We start from the raw sequence: 21265 nt of genomic DNA, 5'->3' as shown, positions 1-21265 counted from the left end.
GAAGCAGTAATGGATGTTTTGCTGAATATGCAAACACTTGATACCATCACTTAATATGCAGCCTATTAGATATGAGTAACTGACCCAGAAATAGGTTTACACTATTTTCTGATCTGTTATGTTTCCTCATCACAAACATACCTGGAGTTACTGTTTTATTCACACGTTTAACACAGAAATCCTGCATATTAAGGCTGTGTTCTTCTCAAATAGAAAACCTGCTCTGCTTTGTGATGCCTCATGGTAATACAGAAAATGTCCCACTGTGATTTTAAACTCCATACACTTTCACTAGAATCATTTGGATGATTTCACCCCTGGAATTTCTAATCTACTAAACAAAATAGCAGTTAACCTAAAAACTACCACTACATGACCTCACAAGGTTGAACAGAGCATTTTGAGCCTTGGAGCTGTGACAGACTAATAAAGGACAGCTCAAACGTATGAATGCAACAAAACAACTTCAGGTATATTAGTGATAAGATAACGTGATCTTTAAGTCATGTTATCTTATCACTAAGAGTTAATTTTGCATAATAGGACCTTTGATACGCAGTCTATTAGATATGAATGACTGACCAAAAATAGGTGATTAAGTAGTAAGCACCAGTCAGCACATTTTAATTCTTCCTGTCAAAGGCATTTACAAGTTAATAAACACGCATACAAAGCACTCTTTCATTAATCTTTTATTTGTACAATAAGATACAAAGAGCCTGGTCACACATCATACAGACATGTCCATGTAGTAAATACACAAGTACTGCCTTAGAGCTGTTGAGTATTGTCTTACATTTCGAAACTAATGCCAATAGCTTTAATACACCTGCCCAGTGCTTATGTTAGTGATGGTTAAGTCGAACAGTGGTAGGTTACAGTCCACAGGTGAAGTCTAAAGCTCGAGTGGTATTTCTAGTGCAACAACAACTGTTCTGACCATGATATATGCGTTTCTATTGAGCCTCTTGTCCCACAGTGAAATCTCCAGTAAGCAATTCTCCAATACCCCAGGTAGAATCGAAAACGCATACACCACAGCGACTAAAAACAAGTTTGAAATTTGTTCCTGACTCTGGGGGATGCAGTTTCCTTTTCTTTACAAGTTGTTTGTATAAAGCTGCTGGAGTGCATGCAGCTGAAATGGATAAATTTTTCTTTTTATGTATTTGTTTATATCTGTTGCCGCTCTCAAAATGTTCAATTTAACATAACTGACCTTTATGTCGATCTATTCAAAGGATTGAGTAACATTTTCAGGCTCAAACCATCTAAAAAGTGGAACAGAGATTGTAAGTGACCTGAATCCTACTTACAGAATGTGGGTCAGGAAACATTTCATTGCCTTTCAAATTGACCTACACTTAATTCATAATTTATGCATCAAAAGAATAATTAATTCCACTAGCATGTTCTGTTCTTTCTCTTTTGATATAACTGAAATACATAGTCCCCCATTAGTAATAAAACCAGGAAATATAAGTTATTGCACAGCGCAGATATGTTTCTGTAGATATTTTCTGAACGTTACGAATTCAAGATCAAAGTTTCTCTGTCAGAACCCAAAATTTGTAAAGACAGGGTTAGTTTTAATAGTTACTGTATCATTATAAACTTTATAAATGTTTGTAAATAAGGCTGGGAGATATGCTTAAAAAATATGAAAAAAAAAATCATATTAAAATGGCATTCAATGTTGATTTCCTGAACTTAAAAAAAAAAAATAAATAAAAATTAAATGATTGCCCTTTAACACCGATAAATTCACAATTTTTTATCCAAAGTCTGGCCCCTGCTCCAAACCACATGTTTCACTGACAGGATTGGCTGTACTAGACCGCACAATCAAAGAGACCCAAGCTAACCCTAAGCTGATCACTAACAATTAAATATAACGTAATCTTGAGCTGGTTTAAATAATGATTAAATGCCCAGCCTTAATTGTAATAGAAGTGCTTTAGAATAGCTTTAGTTTTAGTTTAATCCCTGGTAACTACCACTACAAACAACATCCGCATCTTGGGTCGGCAGTGAAACACCAGACCTACTTCAGGGTTATAAATTCCTCCAGGCTCCAGATCTATGTCATCTCCACTACTGTAGGTGGCAGAATGTGTATATATAGGAAGAAACCACCCCACTGTCCCCCTTTTCATCTGATCGCAATGTTCTAGGACTGCAGCTGCAAGGAAGGAGTAAAGAAAACTGATAAGGGGTCTTGGTTTGTTCCCTCAGGTAACTACCGCTGTGAAAATGTCTTTTAGTGGTACCGCTGAGGCCAGAGCTGTTTTCTTTCAACTTTAAACTTCAACAACAAATGTAAAGTGAATAGGAGCAAACAAAAGCATAGAAAACATTGACAATAGCAGTGGTGCACACACATAGACATGGAAATCACAGCCTCTCAATCTTGACAAACTGAGACTCTTAACAACATATGCTCAGACGCGCTCACCACTAGTAAGTATCCCCCCAAGCACTTTTTTACAATATAAAACACTGACAAAGCCCCAAACCCAGGCAGAATGATGTGTCTATGAATGTATGCAGTTCAGAAAGGCACAAGCACAAAGTTTCTGTCAGTTTCCTTTAATATAGGCTTGTGTGTGGATACGTGTGAATTATGGTGCTGCTGTAGTCGAGAATGTCCAAAAGCAGGACAAGGCACAAAAGCATCAATATGTGAATATGTTTAAAGTGTATGATAATGGCTGAAAGTTTGCAGTTCCCAAAACATGATATTTTAAACAGATGTGCAAAAAGGACTAGAAAACAAAGTAGCATTGTAAGACAGGCACAGTTATTAGTAGCTATTCTTACATAACGTGGTCGTGTTTTGACAGTGAGCAGTTCTCACACTTGTGTCAGTGTCACCTGAAGGGTAGCAGCTTTCCTCCACACATCTCACCATCTCCAGTCAGAAAATCTCAAACTGAAGCAGGTGGTGGACTGTTATCTGGCTGTGTATCAAGTTAACACCTACGGAAATAACACAGACTACTTCTAGGAGTTACATGTGCTTTCATGCACTCATCAAAATTTTTGATGCATTAGATACGGTTGGTGCTAAATAGTATGCTTTGGAGGGACATCCAAACCATTTCCCTTGTGGTTAAATAAAGTTGGTCTGGGTTTAGGTCTAGGTAATAATGTAGCGTTTCACTACAGTGTTGCGTAAACTTGACTTCTGTTGCTATGGCCAAACCTTTAATCTGCTTCCCAAATTTCATCATTTAATTGACCAATCACAGCAGACCATCTGTCCGGAGCTACTATCAGCATCAATCATTTTTGTTCAGTAAAATAACCAGAGGTGGAACATACTGATCTGTCAAAGCAAGAGACAAATCTACATTAGGCTAAACATTCTTAAAGTTAAACATGTGCTGTGAAATGTACTTTATTATAAATCAAGGGTCTCCAACCTTTTACAAAATGAAAAAATGGCAGATAGCTACTCCTTTTAGGTTTTGCACGAAATTGAGCTGATATAAATGTAACAACTACAGCTTTAAATGGGGTATATTTTAGATCCCTATGAACATAAACCATAAATCAATACATCAGTGCACAAAATTAGACAAAATTAGAGTTACTATGATAACCAATATGTGATGAACCAAATTAAATTAAATTACTCAGCATAATATTTATAATTCTAAATCCATCGAGGAGCTGCTTGGAATCAGGTGGAGCAGCTCACAAGTTACAGGTTAGAGAATCCTGCTATAAATTTTATATATACAAATTAAAAACAAAGTAAAATAAAACATTCCACCTCTGGCTATCACTTCTAAAATGTGTAATGTGTATATAATTTTATAAAATAAACATTAAGACTGTTAAAAAGTAAAAACAGGTTTGTAAAGAAAACAGCTTTAGAAGATGTGAAGTTGATTTCACACTTCATTTAACAAATGGCTCCTCAATAATGGAAAAATTTAAGACACTTGATCACTGGTTTCCCCTATGCTGTGTGGTATGACTTTTTACTTTCCTCTGAGTTCGGCAAATTGTATCAACCATAATCAAAATTTTGAAGTGCAATATATAGCTGAAGAAAATATATAGACGATAAATGATCAAACTGAAACTAATTTATGGATCCGACACAATTACCCTAAAGCAGAATTATCCCCAAAAACTATTCTAAATGTAAAATACGGTTAAAAACATGAGCAGCAATAAACAGAATGAAACACTTTAGCGACTAGTTTGTATCCATAATGAGTAAGAAATTAAGTAATTTGTTCAATCAGCTCTCCAGCTCAAATGTTATCTTAGTACAGATAAAAAAGTCACCACCGGTGCAAAGAAAAAGTCCCCACGATAAATATTGACCTACAAAAATTATTGTTCCATCTTTCATATATTGAACGCTAACTCAATATAGTAATTATCGTAACAGGCCTAGCTAGTGCTTTTTTAATGTAACATCTATGGGGGAAATAAACCCAAGACAATTGATCAATCTAAGTGGTAAACAAAACACAATCTATGCAGCTGTAACTGAACGGTGTTGCATGTGGAGATATGAAAAGAATTGTGGGTAGTGCAGTTTAAGTGGTGTGTGGTAGAAAGCTAAGGCGTCAGGTGGCTCTGGAGCAGTGGTTTGTGAAGCGAAGTTGTACCACGTTGAAAAGTCCCTCCAGCCTCAGTTCATTAAAAAAGTGGTGAACCCATAAACTGAAATAATTGTAGCGTATACACAGTATTTTTATCATGGGCAAATGGTTTGTTTTTCACCATCTCTAGCCTTGCAAACAAGACCCTGTCACACCACACAGAGAAATTAGACTATATTCCAAAAAGTACTACGCTTTCATCCAAACTCAAACTCCCAGGAGCTTTTTTTTTTTTTTTTTTCCAGGATTATTTTGGCCTCCTCTGAATGTCCCAGAACTCTGCCTGTATCTGGGTGTGAACTGGAGTTGTAGCCAAAGATGTATTCTGTGTTTCTTTCTTGCTCCACTGATGCAGTCTTTTGTATGAGTCAACAAGGCCTGGAGTCTCTGGACAGCTACTACTTTAGTTGGCAAGTCCAGTTAAGATTCTCAAGGCAGTCACATGAGATTATCGCGCAGTGAGTGGTCCTGGCCGAACACCAGACAAACCACCATCGCTTAAGGTGAAGTCTACAGAGCCACTTCTCTCATAACTGGAGTCCAATGTGACAGTTTTGCAATTTCATCTTTGATGTCAACTTGCCAAGTCCTACGGCAACAAGATCCTCAAGATTCAAGATGGCCGATATACTCCAACGTGATAAGTGCAGCTCACAAAATCTCAAAAGTGGTAATGTTGAATCTGTTGTTTTCAGTACCAGGCAAACAGTTAGTAGATAGTGGATTAGTCTTCCATTGTGGACACTTCTGCCACTGGATTAAGCCTAGAACAGGGGCTTTGCTTGTGAGAGCTGGTTAGAGCATTTTCTCTTATCCCTCTCGCATTTGTTGGCCCTCTTGAGGTGAAGTTGGTCTAACAAAGCCGAGGCTGCATTGTGTGTCCTCAAGCCAACCATTAGGACAAATCCAGCCAAAAAGCTCAGGGCCAATTGTCCTGTCACAAGCCATTAGCAACAGTCAGATCTAGCTGGACCATATACAAGAGCAGATCCATTGTCATTGTTTAAGAAATGCTAGGATATGTATGAAATCTATTTTCTGTTTTTAACCTATTTAAAGGTGGGAGCTAATCAAAGATATTTCAGACCTAGCTTCTGACTTTTATTTGCCAGGGTAAACTGTGATTTTACCAGCTTTGGCTAGTCTCTGTATGATCTGAGCCTCATAGTCTGCATCATGCACTCCAGTCTTCCTGAACTCCCCAGAATAGCGGTTTTGTTCCCAGTAGTGGTGCCAGTTTCCCCGGCTGTCTGCCCCAAACCCAAACACATTCACCTGCAACACAGAAAAAGAAAACATGTGTTCAATGTGCATTCTGTAATTTTTCTGCTGGAGGGTCTGTCAAATTCTTTTCTTCATGAAGATGTTATTGCTTTGTCTGGATTGGTTCACAGTGTGGTATTAAACCTTTCTATCTTCATGGAGTCCACACCAGGCCAAATCACAGGCCAGATCTGTGGAGAGGTAATCCCACTCACAGTCAGAATGCCTGTTTTACTAGAGCTTTTTAACATCATACTGGGGAATATTCCAGAGCAATGGCATATCCATAGAAATAAGCAGATGACGGACCCCCAAACAAATAGTGCACAGTGCAACTTTAACATCAGCTTTAACATAACTAATGGTTATAGGAGCTAATTTGGAGCCAGGTGCATATTAGGAATAGGAATAGGTATTTATGTACAAAATAGTGAAATAAAAACACCAGGATCATGTAGAGCGTGTTAATACAAACATTTTAAGACCAAAATGACGAGGCTCACTGCAGCAGTTTCAGACAGAGAGGTGACAAGTTTCCAATGTAAAGTCAAACGGAGCCAGAGTCAGTGAAGGAACACTCCTTATTTTGAATGCAGTGGCTAGTGGGTTAGCTATGTCCATTATAGTAATAGTCTATGTTTTTAGGTTCCTGACAGTTTCGACTGCTCACTAGCGGTCTTCCTCAGAGTGGTCACGTGATGTTGCTGTGAAGTATCCGGTCAGCTGATTTAAACAGGTTTTGGCGCTGTCTTCCTACCAGTGGAGGCAGGATGACAGCGCCATCTTCTCAGGACAGCATCCCAGGTGTGCGAGAGCAAAAAGACCCCCTCGTCCTGGTCCATAGACACGTCACAGCAACATCACGTGACCACTCTGAAGAAGACACTAGTGAGCAGTCGAAACAGTCAGGTATGAAAACAAACTCTTGGTCTGAAAAAAGAACCTAATAATATAAATTATAGGAAGACCCATTGGACCTTTACAGTCTATGGTTAACATTCGTAGTTAATTACTTTTAAAATGAGCAGGATTTGACAGTGGCTAAAGAAGTCCTCACCTCATCACAGACGTGCAGGGCAAAGAAGAGCACCAGCATCCCAGTGGACGGATAACGGCCGTGATGTTTGGTCCAGTGGTCGTGGATGTATTTGAAGAAAGCTGGGTTGAAAACTTGGACCTGGAAATCAAATGTAAGAAATGCATATTTAAGAGACTGAATTATGAAACAAGAAAAATGTTCAGAACTATAGAGAAATGACAGAATATTCAATTTGTAGCACAACACAATGTAAGTGCGGACTGCTTTCTTTTCTACAGAGAGAACAAGTTGTACTAGGGTAAACAAACACTTCTGACTTTTGTTTCTGCAGCGATAAGACTTACAGCAAATGCAGTCTTCATGTGGTTTTGTACCTTTAATAAGCACAAATGAATGAAGTTTTTTGTTGCTACTGAAAGTGAGCAGGTGCTACAAAATTATTTCCTATCTAATATAAACATTTTACAATACAAAATACTATGCCCCATGCCTGAACTTTTTCTTTCCTTATTTGGAGTTGCCATAGCTATTTATTTGCTTCCTAGTGTAACTGTAAACCCAATACCATGGAATTAATTTGGTTTTCCACAAGATCCTGTTCACAACTAAATCTCTTTGGCCTTGTGACCCGCTGTTCTTTACCCTCTTGTAAAAATGCTATAGGATATGGGTAGAAAATATACAGATACATTATATAAATTTAAAGATGCTGCCAAGTTTGTAGCTTCCAACTTTAGTTTAAACTGAAGTCCTGAAGGTGTAAAATAAATGAGTAGTAATTACGGCATGATAATTACTACATCATCTTATCTTTAAATATATGAAAGCTGAGACAATACTTTTTTGGGGTCAATATTTATCATGTGTACATTTTCTTTGGGGTACAGGGCAGGTGGTGGACAGTTCATGATTTTTTTTTACAATAATGTACATTTAAAATACATTTTTTGTGGTTTAAATCTGCTTTTGGGTTATAGTGTCAATGTGATAAATTTGTTTAAATATTATATAAAATAATAAATCATACTTCAAAATTTGTTATCATGACAGGCTTAGTAGTAATTACAATGTAAGAGCCGTCTTTCTTTTTTAAATTAATTTATTTTTTTTACATTTTTACAGCAGCTCCAGCAGCTCCAGGCATCACATCCTCTTTGTAAATCTTACCACACCGATCTACCAAAGACATGAACTTCACCCAAGACGTGAAATCCGCAAACTCTTGGAATGGCAGGGATTAGTCTGAGTTTATTTATTTTCACAGATTAAAGAGCAAGCAAAGGATTATTGAAAACTAAAGGATGGCCTATAATCTAACAGTAATCCCTCATAAACAATGGGCAGGGGATAATATAATTGCAGTAAGGCAGTTTGAGTGTGTGTATTTGAGACTCACCTTGTCTTTATCCACGCGAAGAAACTGCTTCACCGGAGCGTAAGTACTGAGGGCAAAGAGTCACAAAATGATTAAACACAATCTCCACTTCATGTGATTGCAACAGAAATTCTTTGATTCGATTTGATGAAGTCTTGACATTGACACTAATTCTCCTCTATGTATGTGTGTGGCGTGTTCCTTACAATCTAATCTGGCCGGTTGATAGGGCACTGGTGATCCAAACCAGGTCTAACGTCTTAAATGGGACCAGAACGAAGCTGACGTTGGCGGCGAGGTTCTTGGCGCTCTCCGGATACATGAAGTGGTGAGTGGTACGGCTCCCTGCGTCCTCCTCGTAGCCCACTGTAGGAGCCAGATTAATCCTACACAGACAGGAGCAACATGGGTTTAGTTAAAATTTAGACAGATATTACAGATATTAGACATATGACTATTTTCTGATTTATGTTATGATGCCGTTTCCTCATCAAAAACAAACCCAAAGTTGTGTTTTGTTTCATTCTCACATGTATAGTTAACACACAAATGCTGCCTATTTAGGCTGAGTTCTTCTCTCCGACTGAAAACACTATGTTCCACCTTGTGATGCCATGTGGTAATACAGGAAGTGCTCCACCCTGTTTTTACCTTCACTAGAATAATTTCAGCCCTGATATCGTCTCTAGTGAACTAAAGGTAAATGGTATATGTTGACTTGAAAACTACTACATGACATCACAAGGTAGAACAGAGCATTCTGAGTTTTGGAGAATATAGACAGACATTGAGCTTTTAATAAAGGGTTCTTTAAACATATGTGCACAATACACAGCTCCAAGTATGTTTTTGAAGAGGTAACAACAGTATAACATGGCTTAAAGCTCACAAAAGTCAGTTTAGTAAAATATAGGACCTTTCACATGCAATCTTCAATATATCTTTTATTATGCACTTTATGAGATACAGACAGATGCTTATTGATTTCCAGTGCCTACAGTATATCTCCCAAGTGTCCCGGATTTGCTGCAGTGCCCAGAGATAAAGCCCTAAAACTTCAGTCTTAAACAAAAAGCTGTGTGGAGTTTCAACTGGAGAAACTTTTCCATTTCAGAACCCACAACTTCACCGTACCAACTACAACAAGGTTAGTGTGATAATGAACCCACCTCAGCATACATCAGGGAGCTACTAACTTAAAATGTGAGAAGTGTGGCTACAAATTTTGGTTACTTATATTTTTCTATTCTTAGCTTATGTTGTAGATTGGCAGCTGTGTGTATTTACAGTAGGTCTGAGTCACTGTCTGGAGGTGTTTATCTAAATATGAAAGTGCTTCTGAGCAAATGATTTTTCGATGTTCCCATATGAAGCTGAACAAAGCAGACGCACACTGAGAGCAGTGAGCCAAAGGGCGGACAGGCAGGAGGCCAGACTGCAGTGATTTAAAACACAAATGAGAATCAATGTGTGTGGAAAATCTGGTGTCTGCCCACTCAGGTCTAGAGTACAACACTCACGCATAATAACGCCGATACTGTGTCTGACAACAAATATGGTTATGTGTCCAAAATGAGAGAGGTGAGGCGTTTTATTTAAATATTAATGTCAGCACAATGATACTCAAGGGCATTATAATTAGGCCTGTCACAATAATTACTTTATCGACTTCAGCATATGAAAGATGGGACAATATATTTCGCAGCTCAATATTTATCGTGTGTATACTTTTTTTGCAATAATGGAGAGATTTTGGGGTATTTTTGTTGTAATATAATGAAAAAGTAACTTCTATCGGTAAACATCAGTTCATTCTGCTATTTATTTGTTGCAGCTCAGGCCTTTTAATGTTACTGTCTATTTAAAATGGTTTACTGGTATTATCTTGCTTTATTATTATTGTAGCAGTGGCAGAAAGTAGTTTCAGTATTATAGTTTATAGTTGTATATCTCTGTAACAATATATTGTACTTCAAAAATAGATCTTGTGACAGGCCTAGTAATGATTTGTCTAAATGTGACATGTAGAAGGGCTCTTGGTTATTGTAGTGATTTCTAAAACAAAATTGAGTGATGAAGTGTTGCTTAAGAGATCAAGGTTATTGACATTGTTCTACATGCATCTCTATGCTGTATGTTACCATGGAAACGCAAGACTGCCAAAATGTTTTAAGATAGTTTGAAAATACAAAATACAAAAAAAAATAAAAATAAAAAAATGGATTTGAGTACCGCATTTGCATTAGCCAGTGGTCAATACAAGCGTTCATGGTCCTGTTTAGGTGTTTGATTTTCAACAAAAATTTGACTCTTTTTTTTTACAGTTTAACAGCACAAATCAGTTCACGTGTTGTATTTCCAACCAAGTCAGCTCTTTCTGGTCTGATTGTGTTAAAACAAAACTCAGATTAAAGGGACTGTCCAGAATTTTGGACATTTCCTAGTGAGCCAGAGTGCTGGAGACGTGTGGAGACACTTTTTAAAAATATTCCACCCAGTCCTTGTATTTGCAGAGGTCATTGGTACTAGGCTAGTGCATGTCAATGGCCATAGTTAGCCTGCCACTAAAAACAGTCTTACCCACTCCACAAAACACCCAAAGCAAATCTGTTATTACATCAGACTGTCAATGTGGATGTCTGTGTTGATATAATAATTTTAGAAATAAAACCAATCTTGCATTTGAAGGATTTATGTCTGAGCAGCAGCAGCGAGTTGTACTTCCTGATAGAAAGCTTGGCAGTGGCGGACAGATATATGAGAAAATAGTTCCTCAACATTCATCAACACAATTCAATGCGATGCAAGGTTAGTTTTATTTCAAACATTATTCTATCAACACAGACATTCACATCGACAGTCTGGTGTAATAACAGATTTGCTTTGGGTGCTTTGTGGAGTGGGTAAGACTGTTTTTAGTGACAAGATAACTATGGCCATTGACATGCACTAGCCTAGCACAAGTGACCACTGCAAAAACAAGGACTGGATGGAATATTTAAAAAGTGTCTCCACACATTTCTAACACTCTGGCTCACTACGAAATGAGGTCCTATGTCCAAAATTCTGAACTGTCCCTTTAAAGTCTAACTTGAATATTAGAGCTTCAGACAGAGCAGGGGATATATTTAACATTACACATCCAAGAAATGCTGATGATGTCAGATGTAAAATATCAATAGACCTACAATATTAAGTACAGATGGTATAGATTGTTAAAATGCAGAATACTTTTGCAGTTCTTGGGTATATAATATTTGTGAATTCACCTTTTGGATGTTTCATGGTAAAATACAATGCTATCAAAAGGAAAAAATGGCTCTTGCCCCCCATCTAGGAGCATGACATCACCACATCCTAGACTCTGAAAACCATGAACACACATAAATAAAACAGACTCTCCTTGCACCTGGCTGGCATACTCTATATTTCATGACAAGTGCGTTTCCTGACGCGTACTGACTTAAATGGACCTTTTAACTTTTATATTTTCAGACTCCTCAAAGCAGTACATGGTCGGTCAGTCCAACAGAAATATATATAGCCATATGTCATGCCAAGTGACAACAATTACGCTGTGTGATTCATCTCTGCTGCAGTGCAAAGAGACAAAGGGATTTATGTGGCCTGCTGTGAGTGTGTGTACGAGAGTGTGTGTGAGGGAGCTGCTATAGGATCCAGCTTCTGAGACATAAAGCTCTTTGTGCTGATGCTGCATGGTTCAGGTGGCCACTCTTTTAACCAGTAACAGAGGGGCAAAGGATTACGCGCAAAATATACAGAATTAGACACATCTAGGGCAGCCACGAGAAAACATTTTGAAGTGCGATATATTTCTACAGAAATAAAATAGCATTATTGTTTATTGTAGTATATTATCTATTTGCCACTATCTTATCTTTATGCCACTGACATAATAACAAAGTAAGGAAATCACAGTAAACTATTTTTAACCAGTGATTTATTTTGTATATTGAGACCTTTGTATGTGTTACAGAGGCTGTATATTCCAGATAATGATTATTATGATAATTAAAACAACTATGATTATTTTTAATGGTCCTATATTATACAAAATGGATTCTTGTGAGCTTTAAACCATTTTAAAATGTTGTTATCTCCTCAAAAATATGCTTGGCGCTGTGTTTTTTCTTTCACACATGTTTGAGTAATCCTTTATTATTAGTCTGTCTACATCTTTAAAGCACAACAGCTACCTTTTGCCTGTTCTTCAGTAGAGATTGGCAATTCCAGGGCTGAAATCATCCAAATGATTCTAGTGAAAGTGTATGGAAGTTAAAAAAACACTGGAGCACTTTCTGTATTACCACATGACATCACAAGGTGCAAGAATGTATTTTGTTTTTGTTTTTTGCTGAAAGAAGAACATAGCCTAAATATGCAGGGTTTGTGTGTTAAACTCCAGATAAGTTTTTGATGAGGAAACAACATTATAACATAGATCAGAAAATAGTGCAATATAGGCCTTTAATAGTCACGATTAGTTGATTAATCCTTGCAGGCATCGCAAGAACTTCTACTGACTCCAATTCCTTTTTTCATTTGTTATCCAGACTTTTTAATTTCCTTTAGTGCACTTGTTTCTAATACCTTCTACTATCAAGTCTCTCCATCTCATCTCTCCTCTCACCTCATGATGTAGTTGTGCCCATCGATAGTAGCCCCATATCCGGCTCCTCGCAGATTTCCGGAGTTTCCAACCACCGCACAGCGCAGACAGCGACCTGGATCCCATGACCCATATGGAGATCTACCGGGAATCACCTAAGACAGCGAGCATCCAAGTTAAAAGAGCAGACTTTGTTTAATGAAATGGGACACTTGCCCTAAAATAGCAATAAGAGGACATGGGATAACCTGCAGCTAAGCCTTGTTTGATGAAACTTGTGATACTGCGGTGAGTTGTTCATGAAAAATACATTAAACACTGTGAGCCCACGGGGAGCTACAAAGGTTAAAGTTATGGAGCAGATCGCACACACAGACAAAACGTGAAAAAGGAAGCTAGTTACTGTTGAAGCCCTAATGTCTACTAAAAGATAATCCGCTCCTTGTGGCCTTTGCCTGCAACTGTGAGGTAATGGGCCCTGAGCACACAGATGATTTGACAGTGCTACAGTAATGGCAAGATGTATTCATTATATAAATACCTGAAAGAGTCTCATAAGCACTTGCTGGATGCTGTGTGGTTTGAACTGTGGCTGCAGCATCTACACAGAGAAAAAAGCATAATAAAAGGTCTTAATAGAAAAAAGTTTCAGTAGCTTTACACTCTTCATATCGTCAGTTACTTGAGAATGCTCTTTGTGATGGTCTGCCCTGCTATTACCATGGAGGCAAGCAGGAAGCACCATCAGCCCAAGTTACAGGTCAGATCTGTGGAGAAGTGACCCCGCTCACAGTAAGAATGCATTTTATAAGGCAGTGGTTCTCTAGCTTTTTTCACCAAATACCACCTTAAACCTAAAATTTGGTTTTCCAAGTACCACTGGATCTAAACTTGTACCATATTAAAACTTAATTAGGCCTAACGTGGTCTAAAATGGGACTAAATGGTCAGAAATTAGACTAAACCATGAATAAGGAAGTTTTAAATGACAATTAACCCAAATAAATAAAAACAAATATTCAATTTGCACTACAGTTTGATAAATGAGAAAATAAAAGTGTATGGTATTTGAATAAAAAAAACACCTGTAATGGAATAAATACATTATACATAAGTTTAATGCCATACTGTGGAAAATTCCAGGTGAACCAATAACTACAGACAAGCAACTGACTGACGCTCCCCCAGAAAAGTTACATAGGGAGATGTTTATAATTGTCATATTACATCATATTACATTTTTGGTAATGCCTCTTGCCAGGAACATTATAAATGAACCATGGAAAGAAAAGGTCCTATTACAACAGGCTGCCTTCTGTCAAAAAACTTAAGACAACTAATGGAAAATACTGAAATGAGAAAAGACACTTTTGACTTTAATACAAGTCAGAAAATGTTGAGGTCGCAAACACTGTCTTTCTTTGCTTGTTTTTCTCTCTTTATTGCCTTTTCTCAGACTGTTTGCAAAAGAAACACCCCAGATTTACTCAAGACGATGCTGAGCTGGAGTGTTGTGCACCACGCAAGTTTCCATTTCCACTGTCACTCACAAAAACATTGTTTTGTCCAAAAGGGATAAATAAAAGTGACAGCAATGACAAGGCGCAGAGCTCTCTCCAAAACACCAGAAAACAACCCAAAGCCTGAGCAGAATGTAAAGAATGTAACTGGGGCAAAATGCAGTGTTGAAACTCCAACCTCACATTTTTAACCGTAACACTGAGCTGAAGTTAAAGGTCCTATATCAAACAAAACTGACAGACCTTGGAGTTCTGTTTTTTTTTTCATTCATACATGTTTAAGTAAGCCTTTATTATTAGTCTACTAGATCAGAAAAAATGAGTGAATATGGGACCTTTAATGAGTTGGAATTTTATGTCTTAGGGTTAAAGGCCTGAGATGTTTATACTAAATTATCTCTTATTAAACTAGGAAAGTATATTGTAAATCAGTGTTTCCCATTAATACAGGAGACTATGGGGGGTCATAGTCTCCTGTATTAATGGGGAAGTAAATGGAAAAGTAATTGGGAAGTAAAATTCTCCCCCAGAGTCTAAAAATAACCTGAACTGCACATTGGCATAACAAAATTAGACTTTGTTGCTCATTGTATTATCACAAACTCATAATAGAGACTACCCTTGATCAAAATGACTGGTGTTAGGATTAAATATAGACAGAAAGCGACATTTATACTCGACAAATTGAAATAAAATGAAATTGTACCAATAAAAAATGATCTGAGCCACCATAATCTAAAGCAAACACTGTGTAAGCCTATAGAGTACAGTGTTCTGTTGACTGTTTCCTCTTAAAATAAAACATGATTTATAGAGCATCTGAAATGAGGAAATGCAAATCTGATAAATTAGTAATTTAAAATTCAACAGCATCAAAGGAGTCAAAGGGTACTGTATTTTGTGCTAGTCTAAATAGAAAAGACTGTTGAAGAAGAGTCTGTGTCAAATCAATATGGAATAAATTGCTAGGAGGAAGATCATTTTCTCCAAGAAACTCAAAAGCACAAACATCATTTCTAAAGTATATATATATAGCTGGCGAATAAAAAATAAAAAATACTTACGCAACAGTGTTAATTTACAATACATTCCACTATATCCTGGGGCTGTATATTGTGAGACACTGTGGAGGCGTGTTCCCGGTCTGAAGCAAAAATAAATTCTCATTGTTTTGAGATGATTTGAATGTGGAGAGCCCAATTTTCTCCCATTTTAGATTTTAGCTTCGACTTGGCAGCTCATAAACAGAAATGATGATGACACGTTCTTACTGGAGACGGACCTCATCATTTGACCACATGAGTAAGCCTTCCCCCGGGCCTGTAAACACACAACACCTGCACTGCAATTCACACAGTACAGCCAGATGCTACGTGGACATTTTGGGTCCCTCTCCAACATAACCAGCTTTTGTCACTAGGCCTGTCGCGCTAAAACATTTACAAGTGCGATATATTGCTGAAGACCACTTGATTTTCTCCTAGAGATGTTATTGCTTTGTCTGGAATGTTTCATAGTATGGCATTAAACATTTCTATCATCATGGAGACCAAACCAGGTCAGATCTGTGGAGAGGCATGGTCAGAATGCCTGTTTTTGTTGGTATTTTTAAGCAATACACCCGACTGTATTTGAATAAATGTAAGGTAGATCTGTTTAATGCCCTATTGTGGAACATTTCAAGCAGAGCAATGACATATCAATGGAAAAAAAGACTGTGACGGACCCCGAACTAAAGCTACACAGTGTAACTTTAAGTAGAATTACTAGCACAAGCCCCCACTAGCACAAAGAAAAAGTACAACGATAAATATTTAGCCTAAAAAATGATTGCTCCATCTAGCATACACTCAACAATAACCCAATATAGCAATTATCATGACAGGTATATTTGTCACAGTTTCCTTTCACTCACCATTAGCCTCCTCAATTGACACACACATCTGCTGAAAGCTTGTTTTTTATTCACATACCGTCCTGTCCCGAGAGCATACTTCCTCCTCAAAATTTCTCTTGCTCCCGTTTGTCCCTGCCCTCAATTCTAATCCTAATCTCATAAGACATAGTTCATTCAAAACCTGTCAATCTTTTTCAGTTCTTTTCAACGTTTTGTCTTCTCTTGTTCTAGCTGCAGTTTATTTTCACTTTCTCACTGCTCCACTTTTGAGTTTGGCTTTCGAAAGTGACGCAGGGGACAGACTTGGCATACTCTGCTGCCATTGTTGGGACTGCTGCTAATATCTGGCAGATGTACTTTGGAAGGAGTGCCAAAAAGTATCTTTGCTTTATTCTGTCAAGGCTCCCCTGACTATGCAGCTATAAGCGACCTGGCTCCTATCCTTAAAGTTAATGGAGAACTTTTCTTGTCCATATGAAGGTCAAGTTGTTTAGCATTGCTTGTTAACACAGTGATTATTGCGACATTAAACTATCTATTTTGAGCATTTATTCATAATTTGAATAAATGCTCAAAATACTGGTAACAGATATCGGCACAGATACTGTAAAGTTTGCTGGACTGGATATCAGCTTCCAAATATAAGGTCTGTATTTGAGGAATAAAGAACTGCTACATAACTCATTTGGTTCAGTTCTGTCTTATTTAATTTGTGTTTTAAGGAAATAAATGTCTCTGCACTGGTATCTCTTTATATTGAGTATCAGCAGATAATCAAAAATCGAAAGAATGACAGATAGCAAGCTCTGCTTTGGTCAATCTCGACGATAAAGCAAGCACATTTAAATCAACAGGTCTACAGCCCATCATGTGGCAGCAAGAGTGCATGATGCTGATGAGGATTTACACACTCTTGTTCAAGAAAAAGTAGCCTGAGCCACAGCGTATGCCTTTGGCTCCTCACATGTTCACAAGTTTTGACTTAAATCTGCAGAATTTAAAAGTCCAGTTGGTATGTTTTTAATAAGATGGAAGAAGATCGAATTGAAAATAGAGATAGATGAATATTGTGTATTGTAAACAATTGTGATTCTTTTTTTCCCCATATTGCCCTGTCCTAATCTGTATCATCAACTGCAGTAAAAGCACAGTGTCATAAAAAATGTCTGGTAAAACAAAGATCTCAATATGCCCATAAAAACTTAATTATTCAGCTCCTTGTTTGGAGAAGAAATTGGAGAATAAATTACAACAAAAATGCACCTTCTCCCGCACTGGCTATAGAGCAAGGATAGCATTATGCAGATATATGTCAATAAATATGAAAGACTTTTTAAAAGGTTTAAAAATGCACAGTTGCAGTGAGTGACAGCCATGGTTTCTAAATGGATTTACCCTAATAGATTTTGATATAGAAGTCAAAGTCATGAAAGGTTAGAATACTATTGTTAAGTAAAATTAAGATCACATTTAAAAGTCCTATATTATGCAAAATTGACTCTTTCTCAAGTTAGAAGGTTGTTACACCTTCAAAAAACATACCTGGAGCTGTGTTTTGTTACATTCACACATGTTTGAGTAACTGTTTATTATTAGTCTTTTTTCATCTCCAAAGCTCAAAGTGCTCTATCCACCTTGTGATGTAGTGGTAGTTTTACCTTTAGTTCTGCAGACACTGGCAATTTCAGGCCTAAAATTATCCAAATGATTGCAGTGAAGGTGTATGGAGATGTTAAACACATGGAGCACTGTCTGTATAACCACGTAACATCACAAGGTGGAACAGAGTGAATCCTGTTTGAGAGAAGAACTCAGCCTAAATATGCAGAGTTTGTGTGCTAAACATGTGTGAGTGAAACAAAACACAACTCCAGGTATGCTTTTGATGACAAAACATGATAACATAGATCAGAGAATCGAGTAATATGGGTACTTAAAGTTATGTAGAGTTATTGTAGAGGAACAAATCAAACTGGTGCGTTCTTTTGGTAATTTAATCACATAAACAAAGCTAACAAAAACTTGAAAGAATTGAGTTAGCTTAATAAATGTAGCCATTCTAACAGCTACCAATGCATATCCACTAAAACCTACTACTAAAATCCATTTCTCTTTGCTTCTTAATGTGCACATGACCTTTACGTGGTGATGACTGAAAACCACTGCAGCTCAGATATATAGTGTTTTTGCTCTGACCTCAGCTTCACCAGCACATCCATTAACTCAACTTAAGTTCAAATGCTTTTATTGATCTTCTCTAGCTTGCCTTTGCAGACTGCACATCTAATAAATTCCATATCTTGTCAATATAAAAGAAAACCGGAAAGCCTAATAAAATGTGCCTCCGGGAGTTTTTTCTGTGCAAATCTAAGAACAAAAGATTTATTCTGAAGAGGTTTACAAAGTCAGATTATTTCTCATCTTTACTTGCAATACATATATACTGTGTTTTGTAATCTTAAAGCTGCAATTCTCTTCAAGATTAACAAAGCCTTCAGGAAATTGTCTCTTAAACCTTATATACCTTCGATGCAGCAACACAGCATCCCTGGCCATCTGTGGCTATGGGTTGAGGGTATAATCTGAGCTTTCTTTTTTTTTCTTTTCTTTTTCATAAATTTAAAACCTGCCCGGCGGAGCGGAACTCACTTGAATCACTTTTATGGAAAGTAACACTGGGCCAGGAATTATTGGGCAGTAAAAGCAGGGTGCGCTGCAACTCACTGATGAGGGGACAGGAGCAAACAGAGGTAGCACACTCAATGCGTCTGTCCAGATTTCACAAACTAAAAAAAATATGGCTGATGTTTTACTGCAACTTGTGGCTTCATACTGTAAGAAACTGTTATAAAATGTGGATGTTTTCTAATGCAAAAAGGGCAAACAACCAATAATAAAATTCTTCCACATAAGAAGTGCAACATAATAAAAAAATAAAATAAAAAAAATGAAACAATGCAAGCTAATGGCTCGTCTCATATTTCCAAAAAGACCAAAAACAAATTCTACTGGATTTACAAAGCTGTATTGTACAGACTGGCAGCTTTTACTGGGATGAGACAAATTCCACAAGACAAGACACAAGATTAGGTTCACAAGAACTTTTTTAGAGATTTTTACATGATTCATAAAATAATTGTGCAATTCCTTTTGCAGTTTTGGCCTAACATTTTTATTTAACATTTTTGTTGTAGTAGTAGATCTTTTTAAAATCACAGCTCCTGTGTTAACCCTTAACTCTTTTTGTCCAATCTAGATGTAAACTAAATGATACAAATCTTGTCATTTTTACTAAATTGCTCCAAAATATAAAAAGTATATTGTGTACCATACTAATATTTTAATATATTTACGGATTTTCACAGTGAGCCTAGTTTCCTCAGATTTAAGTCCATATTTGAGCTAACTAGTTCACAGGCTCATTCCTTTCTTGTTTATCCATCACTATTTGCCTTCTCCTCTCTGACCTTTTGTTCCCTTGTCCCTGCTCTGTCTCCCCAGGTTCCTCACCTCACTGTGACAGAGTGTGTGACCTAATGACTTGGCAGCAGTTGGACTTGTGTTTGCACTTTTTGTTCATTTCAGAGAGTGGGGCAATGGCTCTTAAACAGGACTCTGCTGAAGAACACTGGACTCTGGACAGGTTAGTGGAAAAGTTACTTCTTTAAAACTGCTGTTAAATGTATGACTAACAGCATACAGTCAAAGTTTCCTCATCATCTACACTTTGAGACACATTACTTTTTGTATTTTAGGCACAAGTCTGCATAGCTTATAGGAAATACAGTTGTCAGAGCTATAATGCGCCGAACTGGCAGAAAAATATGGGGGCATGTAGTGCTTGTATGAAGGGATTGGTTGGTTCACAGCTGAGGATAAAGAGGATGAAGAGAGATTTGTAATTGCAATGCATTACTTGCTGACATTCTTGCCAAGTTACTGTATATCACACACTCATCATAAAAACGCCATAGGGCAATAAAGAAGCCACATTCAAGATGCTGCAATTTTATCCAAATCTTAGACATGATAATTTAAGGAAAACCAAGTGGAACCTAATCTTTCTAACAGCTAAAGAGATTGTCTTTTGGTTCATCTTTTGTGTAGCAAGAAAAGCTGTATAGTACTTTTTCTGCTGTTTAACTGTGCAAGTACAAATGGCTCATTAAACATTGGCTGCTTTGAAAGATAGGCTAATAACAGTAGGACACTAAAGCACTAAGAGCAATTAACAGCCCATTTTAATGCACTGCAAAATAAAGAAAGTGAAATAAGTATCTCTTGTTGTAAAAGTCTACTTGTACTACTGTCCTGCTGACATCTTTGTACTGTGTACAGTGTTTCATCTATCAACTTCCATTTCACTTATACCTGAATATGTAATCGTACAACAGCATGTTACTTACCACCCACCAGTAGTACACATCAGAGGGCAGTTCGATGTTGTCACGGGTCCACACAGGAGAGATGTCTGGGTCATAGTTCTCGTCAAACCACTCGGACACCCCAGGGTCCCCCACACAGCGAGGGCAGGCACAGGTCTTCTGCTGAGGCAGGTCTGGAGGGGACAGGCGGTGGGCACCCACGTAGTTTGGCACCAGCTTCACTCGCCTGGACTCCTCCCAGCTGGGGGGCTCCAGGTAGTTGAGGCCCACCCCCCCACGCAGAGACATGGAGAAGAAGAGTGAGGTGAGGAAGACCAGCACCAGTGTCCCCAGGAGCATGCACAGTCTACGAGAGCACCTCATCCGGCCGCCCTTGTCCAGCTCGCTGCTACCTCCGCTCCCAGGCACCCCTCCTGTCGAGAGCCAGGGCCTCAACTCGGACAGTCTGCCGGGGGCCCCTCTGGACAGACCCCCGCCCCAGGTCCCCCAGCCCCAGCGCCGCTCCCGCTGCAGGGTGGAGGACAGGAAGCG

At 37.9% G+C, this 21265-nt stretch overlaps 1 protein-coding gene across 1 annotated transcript; it reads right to left on the bottom strand.

The window, feature by feature from the left end:
- Positions 1-677: 677 nt before the first annotated feature.
- On the bottom strand, positions 678-21159 carry st3gal2 (ST3 beta-galactoside alpha-2,3-sialyltransferase 2). The gene is made up of 7 exons (XM_020935133.2): positions 20756-21159; positions 13474-13533; positions 12954-13087; positions 8509-8688; positions 8324-8369; positions 6946-7065; positions 678-5900 (listed from the first exon to the last, which is right to left on the bottom strand). The coding sequence occupies exons 1-7, from the start codon at positions 21095-21097 to the stop codon at positions 5727-5729; spliced, it is 1056 nt and encodes a 351-aa protein (XP_020790792.1). The 5' UTR covers positions 21098-21159; the 3' UTR covers positions 678-5726.
- Between the last annotated feature and the right edge of the window lie 106 nt (positions 21160-21265).

Source organism: Boleophthalmus pectinirostris, unplaced genomic scaffold (genome assembly GCF_026225935.1).
Source record: "Boleophthalmus pectinirostris isolate CB_2022bp ecotype Guang Dong unplaced genomic scaffold, ASM2622593v1 HiC_scaffold_2, whole genome shotgun sequence".
Taxonomy (NCBI): Eukaryota; Metazoa; Chordata; class Actinopteri; order Gobiiformes; family Gobiidae; genus Boleophthalmus; species Boleophthalmus pectinirostris.
This window is presented reverse-complemented; position numbering and strand designations above follow the sequence as displayed.

Bases quoted from the DNA above. Each gene is read 5' to 3' on its own strand.
- st3gal2 (XM_020935133.2), bottom strand. From the start codon at position 21,097: ATGAGGTGCTCTCGTAGACTGTGCATGCTCCTGGGGACACTGGTGCTG. The intron at 8,689-12,953 runs GTGAGAGGAGAG...CTGTCTGTGTAG, and splicing joins GGGCACAACTACATCATGAG to GATTAATCTGGCTCCTACAG. The intron at 8,370-8,508 runs GTAAGGAACACG...CTTTGCCCTCAG, and splicing joins TCAACCGGCCAGATTAGATT to TACTTACGCTCCGGTGAAGC.